At 41.9% G+C, this 10,000-nt stretch overlaps 3 protein-coding genes across 4 annotated transcripts in view; 2 read left to right on the plus strand and 1 right to left on the minus strand.

Moving 5' to 3' along the window:
- LOC132850583 (serine/threonine-protein kinase Nek5) overlaps positions 1-478 on the plus strand; it is a 13,272-nt gene extending 12,794 nt beyond the window's left edge. Inside the window, exon 22 of the mRNA XM_060877225.1 lies at positions 1-478. This exon is cut by the window's left edge and continues 218 nt beyond it. The gene's annotated coding sequence lies outside the window, so the exon portion shown is untranslated.
- Positions 479-2,609: 2,131 nt separating this feature from the next.
- serpine3 (serpin peptidase inhibitor, clade E (nexin, plasminogen activator inhibitor type 1), member 3) lies at positions 2,610-7,768 on the plus strand. Its single transcript, XM_060877226.1, has 8 exons — positions 2,610-2,862; positions 3,267-3,491; positions 3,793-3,990; positions 4,110-4,308; positions 4,401-4,501; positions 6,538-6,624; positions 7,054-7,137; positions 7,710-7,768. The coding sequence occupies exons 1-8, from the start codon at positions 2,610-2,612 to the stop codon at positions 7,751-7,753; spliced, it is 1,191 nt and encodes a 396-aa protein (XP_060733209.1). The 3' UTR covers positions 7,754-7,768.
- A 346-nt stretch (positions 7,769-8,114) lies between these two features.
- Positions 8,115-10,000, minus strand: part of ints6 (integrator complex subunit 6) — a 10,798-nt gene continuing 8,912 nt past the window's right edge. The window contains exons 16-18 of one of the 2 annotated variants that reach the window (XM_060875650.1): positions 9,607-9,966; positions 8,989-9,082; positions 8,115-8,806 (exon numbers count right to left, since the gene is read on the minus strand). In XM_060875650.1, the coding sequence (XP_060731633.1) occupies positions 8,713-8,806; positions 8,989-9,082; positions 9,607-9,966 (548 nt within the window). In that variant the 3' untranslated portion in view covers positions 8,115-8,712. Of the gene's footprint in view, positions 8,807-8,988; positions 9,083-9,482; positions 9,967-10,000 lie in introns of both variants that reach the window. The other variant, XR_009648930.1, reaches the window with a different exon arrangement.

Consider the following 10,000-nt stretch of genomic DNA (forward strand, 5'->3'; position numbering starts at 1 on the left):
ATGTGACCAGAAGCAGTAACAGTGTCCTGTTTTTATTGTTGAAAACACAGGAAGTTGTTTAATAATAGTGATTTAATCATTAATCAGCATTTGTAATAAAAAGTGTTGAATAGTTAAGCAAAAGTTACGACGCTGTGGCAATGTGTTGACGCAGAAAGTATTTTAATGCAAATGTAAGAGAGAACTGGAGCGGAGTGACTGGTATTGGCCATCTTTCCCCTGAGCACCTGAACAACACGGTGTGCCAAGCTTGGGGTAAAGGAACAATAAGGCTGAAATGAAGCATTATGTACTATATATTATATATAGTATATTATAGAAGCATATGATGCTAACACGAGTTTGAGAGTGGTACAAACTTAGGAACACCTTCACACCTAATCATTCATGTAATCATTCCAGCAGCCAATCATGTGACAGCAGTTTCAGGTAATGTTCAGTGTTCTCAGTTACAGGGCTGCAGGAACTAATAAACACTCACTGATCATCTCACCCTGATTCTTGTGAGTTCTTGCGTCGTGTTGTGCCACACTGGTGCCGAAACCTGGGGAAAAAATACAGCTCGAAGGATGCGATTGTGTGGACAAAGAAGCCATCGTGTGGACATTGTGTCGTCTCGTCCAGGCTGTAGGGACTAGCACAGGAACACGGGCTGGAATGTGATGTACCTTCACATGAGCTACTGACAGAGCAGCGTAGAGGTTAAGATGCTGCACCAATGTTCACAAGAGTCGAAGTTCAAATCCCAGGACCTCAGAGCAAAGCCTTTAAACTTTAACTTGCAGAAAAATAGTGAAAGAATTGTAAGTTGCTTTGGATTAGAAAGTCTACTAAAAGTTACACAACATATATTTTTTAAATAACTTAAAATGCATTGCTAAATTTCGGGTTATTGTATGTTCGTTGTTAAAGTTTTAGCAAAAACGACATGAATTCGGTTCATTACAGTCCAGTATACCACTTTTCTGTAATTAATTAAATGACAAGACTTTTTGAACAGATAAAATTGTAATAGTTCATAACTGTGTTGCTCCGAAGCTAATTCTGTTTAAACAGAACACAAACATTAGACAGTTGTGTTATGGGGATAAAAGATAAGAGAGCTTCATCAAGGAAGACTGGGGTGGATTTGTACAAGAATACACATATTACATTAAAGGCACGCAAACCATATTCTCACCACCACACACACACACACACACACACACACACACACACACACACACACACACATTAGGTGTGTCCTTTCACATGTTGCTTTTGTTTCAATCGTTCTTAATCCCCTAAGTGTACCTGGCACGTCACTCCTGCGACACCGGCACTGGCGCCGCTGGCCTCCAGTTCCACTAATCCGAAAATAAGGACATGAGACGGGAGAATGTTACAGCTCGATATTACACTGACCACAAACAAACGTGTTGTTCTTTAAGGGATAACAATCATTGTGGTGTAAAAGAAATAAAACACTTCTGGGTGTGATGTTACAGGTAAATATTCAGCAGAATGTCACACACTCAGGTGCTAGAAATTACTACACCGATTTTGATGAAACAATGAACTTTTAACTAAAACAGACAAAAATGGATCAATTTTATTTTCAGTAAACATTTTATGGCGTGTTTCATTACTTCAGTCATAATTCAAAGGCTTATTTCATTATTCATTCTGATCACCGTGACGATCTGCTATCAATCCTAAATATTCAAAAGATGGTTGGATGGAATGCTGGGAAACGTTTGAACAGAACCTGGTTCACTGTATAGTATTAAAATAAAGGATTAAGAATTAAAAACATTATGGGGGAAAAAGTGTGTGTGTGTGTGTGTGTGTGTGTGTGTGTGTGTGTACATATATATATGAGAGATTTTATTTTCATATTAAATAAGTAATGAACAAACATGAAGAGAAACGCTGACTGAATTTTAAATGTCCCGTCCAAAAGAAAAGCCCACTTGTGTAATGAAGTAACATCACCTCATTAGTAGAACCAGAGCCAAGAGGTGTGTGTGTGTGTATGCATTTTCCCAGCTCGAGCACGGATTTGCTCAGTGGTTCAAGCCTTCCGCTGCCTGTCTCCTACTAGTCCAAGGAATTCTGACGGAGTGGTACAGACGTCGTCGGCTCCCTCTTTAAATGGGGTCTCATGACCGAGAACTTCCTCAGTTACTTCAGAAGAAACAACACAGATTTGCCCGGGATCAGTGGTGCGAGTGCTGTGAATAATATCCATCCTTAGCCAGGTAAGATGCTGGAATTCAGGTAATCCAGGTAGATTGTAGAAACACTGTATAATAGAGTTGAACAAGTCACAATATTATTCATTATGCAACTGTAAAAGTGATAGCATCATGTCTTTAAACACTGGCTGCTGGGGATCAGATCTACTTCATGCTGTTTGTGTGTTAGGATAGTGGACTAACAGACAAGTTCATGGACTTCTGCAACAACACTTTTCAGCAGATAGAAGCTAATACATTAATACTAATACTGATCATTTCTTGGTCTTAAATTTTAAGGTCTTTGTAATAGAAAGCAAGTTCTTATGGATATGTCTGTTTATTTGATAGCAGAACACATATTTTTAAGTGTTTCAGGTGTCTAGTGCGGCTATGCGTCACCTGTCATTGACCTCCTTTCTCTGTCTAATGATGGTGGAGAGGAGAACATGCCATGGCGATTCAGTTACTAATTTTGACACCGAGTTCGGCACCAGCGTCTACCGAGCGCTCGCCAAGAAAGATAACAGCTCCAACTTGATTGTGTCTCCAGCAAGCATCTCTCTGGGTCTGAGAGTGTTGCAGCTCGGTGCAAGGGGCAACACATTGGCGCAGCTTGAAAGAACCGTAGGATTCGACACCAACGGTGAGCTACAAATTGTTTTTTGTTGGATTAAAGGGATCGTGTCATTGTATTATTGCCTTTTGAGGTACCGTGAGAAGACAGTGCCCTTACTTTACACTTCAGTGTTGGGCATCACGTAATTTGGACTATAGCACTATAAAAACTTCCCCGTTAATTTCAGTCTAGCAAAGCAGAATTGGTGGACTTGAGATTTGAGCAATGAACAAATTGGAATAGATGAACAGCCCTTCCTGAGTTGGAGTGGGTTTGTTGGGGTCTAAACACTAAACACTAAAATGAGCAGGACCAGGATTTGGAGTTTGGAGGTTTACTATTAAACAGAGGCACAACATCATCAGGGCTTGTTTCTGGACCAAGCACTCGGTAGCTCATGAATGCCACATTTGCCTGCATTCTGTCCATAGACTCTAGTATCCTGGAGACTGGATCTCAGAGCAGATGTGACCTGTACAATTCTGCCCAGGGTGCTCGTCTCCAGTTTACTAACACCCTGCTCATCCAGAGCGGCGTCCACCTTCGGCCAGAATTTACCCAGGATGCTATGCAGTGGTGCAACAGCAGCCTGATTAGTGTAAACTTCAGCCTTCCCAATTACACACAAGGTCAATTCCAAGAACCAACAAGCAGCGGTGAGTTGAATCATTCTTACTGTATGTTTGCCTTAACAGAGTTAGAATTAACACCAGAATCTGATCATTCTGATTAAGTATTCTGCACCACCACCTCCACATCTACTCCTTTCTAATCAAATACCTTTATCCTTGACATACTGGTGTGGTATAAATGGAATATGTATCATTCGGCATGACAGCATGAGCTTTTGTGTCATTTGGGTATAGTAGAGGGCCACACTGTATATGTAGGATGCTTAACAGTGATAATTAGGATTCACTGAGCTAGTTTTTATTTGAGATGGTTCGCTTCAAGCAGGTGAGGAGACAGACGCAATAACAGAGGGCTCATGGTGGGTCACGGTGCCTTATATGGCATTGCTGAGCTCAGTGGACTTCCAGGGCATCTGGCAGAAACAGTTTCTGTTCAGAGGGACACAAAACCGGCCTTTCTCTTTGGCTAATGGCAGCACCATCAACGTCCCCATGATGTACCAGTCGACCAAAGTCATGTTCGGTGAGTAAACCTGTGTTTTTTTGCTGCTTTCATCTGCCACAACATTAAATAAATGTATTATTGAGATTATTGAGTTGAATTGATGTTTACTTCTTGTACCACCTCATTTTTGCTTGCAGGTCAGTTTCATTTGCCATCAGATCATCGCTACGCCGTCCTCGAGCTGCCCTACTTTGGCAAATCCCTAAGCCTTTTGCTGGTAATACCGAGTGACAGAAAGACCCCACTCTCACTGTTTCAAACACAACTCACCGGCCGCACTGTGGCATTCTGGGATACAGGACTGCGTCTCACCAAAATGGACGTCTTCCTTCCCAGGTGGCATAGAACTGACCAAAGAAACACCGTAGAATGAACCGTGAAATCACCAGACTTGTATCTACCAGACTTATTGTGGCTGTGTGTTTTAGGTTTAAACTGCAGTCTCGGCTCAACCTGAAGCCCGTCCTCCAGTCACTCGGTATTTCAGACGCGTTCGATCCCTTCGTTGCTGACTTCAGAGGTATATCAGGTAGATATGCTGAAACCTCAGATAACGATGTACATCTCATTGCAATAGTTATTATTTATTTGAGAAATAGTTTTGATTCATGTGTGTGGAGTTTGCATGTTCTCCCCGTGCCTCGGGGGTTTCCTCCGGGTACTCCGGTTTCCTCCCCCGGTCCAAAGACATGCATGGTAGGTTGATTGGCATCTCTGGTAAATTGTCCGTAGTGTGTGATTGCATGAGTGAATGAGAGAGTGTGTGTGTGTGCCCTGTGATGGGTTGGCACTCCGTCCAGGGTGTATCCTGCCTTGATGCCCGATGACGCCTGAGATAGGCACAGGCTCCCCACAGGATAAGCGGTAGAAGATGAGTGAATGAATGAATGAATGAGTTTTGATTCAATATTCAGTCTGCCACAAATCTATAGTCAGGTCCATACATATTTGAACAATATTTGACAATGTTATGCTTATGTTATGAGTCTACTACAGGATATTGGTGTAAAAATTGAAAAATTATGTTCATTTATTCATTCATTTCTTGGGGAAGTTTATGTAAGTCAAATCTGTGCAGATTTACCACAAACACTGAACGTCATCATGATGTATTAAATACAGCTCAAAGGTGAGGTCTCCGTTGTTTGAAAGCCAATGTTGACATATAAAATCACCAAAACAAACACGCCCCTAACCCAAATGGGTCCCACCCCTTTTTTCGATAGCTCCGCCCACACATACATACGTAACCAAGGCAACTAACGGAAAGAAATGTGTCTTTATCACAGCTGAAGTGAAGAACAATACGATTGTAGATAAACAAACAAGCAAAAATGACACACAAGCATAATCATGTAAAGGACAAAGACATATATTAGTTCTGTGTAACAAAGCAAAACCAACGTTACTCACCTATCGAGAAGGAAAAAAGCGCCTCGGCGTCTTAAGTAAAGTTGGTCACATATTCACAGATTGGAGTTTCCCGAGTCAATAACTCCTGAGCTAAACACTGTTACTACACAAAACACGGTTGTAGCTGCGTCTCTACATTACTACGATAGAAAAGAGGTGTTATTTGTGTAGTAACAGTGTTTATCTCAGGAGTTATTGACTCAGGAAACTCCAATCTGTGAATATGTGACCAACTTCCTGCTCCTTCAGTTCTCTCCAGCGCTGGAAAGCTGATCCTATATTAACACGTCCTACTTCTTACCTTATCGTAAGTCTTTCTTCTCTTTCTTTCTTTGTTTTTATCCTCCATGTCAATGTTAAAACCGCTTTCTGCTAATGTCACACATGCGCACTGAACACTCTCTCCGCCCATATTGACAAGACACGCCCCTTTCTGCTCATTGGCTACACGTTAGTTTTGTTTTTGTTTATTATGCGGCCCGACTCAGTTTTCTGAAGCATTTCTCAAAAATCGGAGACCCCCCCTTTAATTGTGCAGTATATGTGCATATCTGGCTTACTTGAACATACGTCACCACACAACAAATAACATCGTGCTGGTTCATATATGTTAAAGCAATAGTGAAAACATAACAATGTGGTGATGCTTACCTGGATTACTAAACCCAGTGTACAGAGGAACGTCAAAGAAGACCTAGAAAATAAAAGTAGAAATTTTAATCCCAAGTGACAAACTGCATATGGCTCGTGTATGAAATCACAAATAATGATGTTATTATTATTATCTGTGATTGTCTGTGAACCGAAGTGGCTGGTGAGCGAAAAGGTTCATTTCAAACCCCTTATGTTTGTAGTCCCAATTTTTAAGACACCAAAAGTTATTGCTCAGTTGTTCCATGGCCAGGTATGTGTTACTAACTTATTGTTCGAAGCTGTCAGCAGGTTCATTTCATGTGCCATTTGGAATCTGTTGGAATCTGTTGCTGTTAAACTCTGTGTGAAGTCCAGAGCGCTGTAACCGTCAGTGAACGTGATGAATTTAGAAAGTCACATCATCATTATCGTGGACACTTTGGAAACTATCCTCACTGTCTTTTGCACTGAATACACAAAGACTTGCTAGTATTTGTTCTGAAATGATTGACCTCTTAGATACAGAGGGTTTCTATGTGTCAGAGGCCATCCATCAAGCCATGATAGACGTGACGGAGGATGGAACTGCAGCAGCAGCAGCCACAGGTTAGCGTTAAGAATCGGTCTGAACGTAGACTCTGTGTTAGGACTGTACGTGTGCTGGATCTACATACACATCTGTAAATGACTGTTTTAGTAATAGCCATCCGTATATTATGTTCATAGTACACACACACATCTGTAAATTAATCCTATATTATCATTTTATTTAATTATTTAACTCATGTAAACACTGTATATCCTGCACGTAAAAGTGAGCTAGTAAAAGTTAAGGTTGTGTGTTTGTGTGTGTGTGTGTGTGTGTGTGTGTGTGTGTGTGTGTAGTGTTTTATTCCTAATTATACTGTAAATCTAAGGTAGACATACTGTACATTAGTTTAATTTATTGTTCCCTGAATCAACACCACATTTTGTTATGGCTGTCAGTTGTACAGCTGTTTTTTTTGTAATCGAACATCGTGTTGTTTTTTGTAGCCATGGTGCTGTTGAAAAGATCCAGAGCCCCCGTGTTGAAGGCGGACCGCCCGTTCCTCTTCATCCTACGCCGTGTAAATAGAGGTAAGGCCAAACTGTGCTCCAGCTCGTGTGTTAATATAATCTAGTGCTAAATTTATATACCAAGATCTGATCACTTTAGCACTGAATGACTGACCCTGCGCTCTGACCCCAGGCTCATAATAGCCTGGGATATGCAAAAACTGGGCCTAATGGTTAGAGAGTTTGACTCCTAACCCTAAGGTTGTGGGTTCGAGTCTCAGGCCGGCAATACCACGCCTGAGGTGCCCTTGAGCAAGGCACCGAACCCCCCCAACTGCTCCCTGGGCGCCGCAGCATAAATGTCTGCCCGCTGCACCGGGTGTGTGTGTGTGTGTGTGTGTGTGTGTGTGTGTGTTCACTTTGGATGGGTTAAATGCAGAGAATGAATTGTGTGTACGTAACCGTATGTCACTTTCACTTTCAAATGAAGTCGGCTTACTTTGTTTGATATCGATATATCTTCTTGGGAACAAGAACTGTTGAGCCCAGTGGCCTCTGTTCTCCGTAAAGGCTGATGTTTTGGGAGAAAAGTGCTCGGCCCCCACGATCACGCCTCGTTCTCAAATTTACTTCCATGTTTTTCTTTCCTTCAGGTTCAATGCTATTTATAGGCAGAGTGATGAATCCAGTGGAGTAGAAAACAACTTCACAGAGTCTACAACATGCACACAAGCACCCTGTAACACACAAACCCCATCTCTCTCTCTCTCTCACTCTCGCTCTCCTCCCTCGTGGGGTAGCTGGGGGTGAAAAATCATTCGGGGGACCAATAAGAGGGATTTGTACATATCTGTAAATAAACACTACTTTTTGCACCAGAACACGGAGTCGTGCATTTATTCTCTTCTCCTTTTCAGTTTCTCTCTTTAACACAAACTAAAACAAAGCCTGTGTTATTTATTTCTTTTTTTTTATTTCAAATAGTCACAGTATAAAATAGAAATTTTATCCATCCAAATACAAAAAAAAAAAAAAAAAAAAAAAAAAAAGAAGTGCAGGCTTGTGAAAAACCTCCTTTAAATAATACTTCAGATTTCAGTATTTACATTTGTACAACTTGCCCAAAATAGTCCGTACGCCGAGTCGGAGCACTTGGTCCCTGTGTGGAGGCGAGAGATCGCCAATGTGTCGGTGTGAAGATCAGACAGACGATGAAGACGTCGAAGGACGGAGCCGAAAAAGGTGAGAAAAGAAACGGAGACATTCCCAGCATTCCGTGGTGCGGAGAATAACGACTCTAAAATATAAATTTTGCTAAACTGATGTTAAAGGAACTGTATTAATGCTGTTGAGTGTTTGATCTCTGACTCCCGGAGACCAGGTGAGACGTCCAAATTTGAGCCAAATCATAAACAGACCTTTTTCTTATTTACAATCAAAATCAAATCTAATTTTCGAAAATTCATCTGCAATAAACGTTGGAAATTTTATAACAGGCGATCCGTTCATCATCCGTTCATCTTTGGCATAAAACAGGAGAAAGATAAAGAGATGAGAGGAGCACAGGAATGGGACATGAGGTGGGGGTAAGATTCTAAATTTGCCCTTTTGCCCTGAGGTGTGATTACACAGAAAAGTGCTGCGTGTGGTCTGCGATCAGAAGCCGTCCAGATGGTTCATGGTGTTCGCCCGTAAGTGGATCTCTTCCAGGAAGTTCTCCAGCTGCTCGATCAGCACTCGCTTTTTAAATCTGAAAATAAGGAGAGGGAGAATAAACTGGACTGTTCGCAAAAAACGTCTGAATTTAACAGAAATGAAACGGCCAATTTTCGTTCTCGCTTTCGACTCTCGTCGTTTTTTTGATTAACAAATTAAAACTTCTTGATTAAAAAGTGATGGACAGGAGGACTTTGTCCTAGCGTGGCGTCTAACCTCGCCGCCTCTTTAATGATGTTCTGCAGGAAGACGAGTCTCGTTTCCAGACTGCCTTGGATCTGCTTTAGGAGGTAGAAGATTCTCTCGTAACCTATATGAGGACAGAAATACGGTGGAGAGAAGAGAGTGAATAAGATCCTTTAGAGCACGATCGTCTACTTTATTACAGTAAGTACGCTTCAGAGATAAAAAGGGCTTCACACAAACAGCAACAACAACAATTCTGATGTCAATCACCAGAATTTCCCAAAACACTGATTACCATAATACGGTTAGTTTTCATAAACGACCCCTAAACCTGTAGTGTAGCGTCTTGCCTTGAGTTTAGAGACATTAGAGCTCATCACCTCACTGTAACTGAACAGCCTATTTTTTTTTAATACCCTGAGAAGCAACTGAGGAAAACGTACGTAAATAATTTAGCTGAAGAAATCGCTTGTTCTAAACGTTACCCGATTAACGTGATGTAGGACTGAAACGTCATCACATACCTATACTTCCCTCATCATTGTTTAAGGAAGACTTTTCTTGGGGCATCTAAGAATTAGATATTCTTCTATCTTGCTTTGCGTACTCCACATTTTGTTGAATATGACCCCCAGCAAGTGCACTTACGCCGACCCGGCTTCCTGATCTCCTTGGTGATAAGGACTCGGAGCTCTGTGTTCAGTTCGCGCCCTTCCTCCCTCGCCCTCTGCTTCAGCTCATCTTCCTCTGGGTTGCCTCCTGCATTCCTCTGATCAGCCTCCTCATCCTCCTCCAGGTGATTGTCATGGAGACTAGGGGGCAAAGGTGGCGGTTCCTGGGGCTGCTCCGAATCGAGGCAGCTCACGTGATTGGAGTCTGGGGCACGTTCCAATTCTACGTGGCTTACATGGTTGGAATCGGGGACCTGTTCCAAACTGAGATGGCCCACGTGGTTGAGCTCCGGCGCTTGCTCTGTTTCCAGGTGGCCCACGTGATTGGCATCTGGAACTGAAAATGATCATGAAAACGTTACGAATCATCA

Source organism: Tachysurus vachellii, chromosome 8 (genome assembly GCF_030014155.1).
Source record: "Tachysurus vachellii isolate PV-2020 chromosome 8, HZAU_Pvac_v1, whole genome shotgun sequence".
Taxonomy (NCBI): domain Eukaryota; kingdom Metazoa; phylum Chordata; class Actinopteri; order Siluriformes; family Bagridae; genus Tachysurus; species Tachysurus vachellii.

Bases quoted from the DNA above. Each gene is read 5' to 3' on its own strand.
- serpine3 (XM_060877226.1), top strand. From the start codon at position 2,610: ATGCGTCACCTGTCATTGACCTCCTTTCTCTGTCTAATGATGGTGGAG. The intron at 2,863-3,266 runs GTGAGCTACAAA...TTCTGTCCATAG, and splicing joins CGTAGGATTCGACACCAACG to ACTCTAGTATCCTGGAGACT. The intron at 3,991-4,109 runs GTGAGTAAACCT...TTTTGCTTGCAG, and splicing joins GTCGACCAAAGTCATGTTCG to GTCAGTTTCATTTGCCATCA.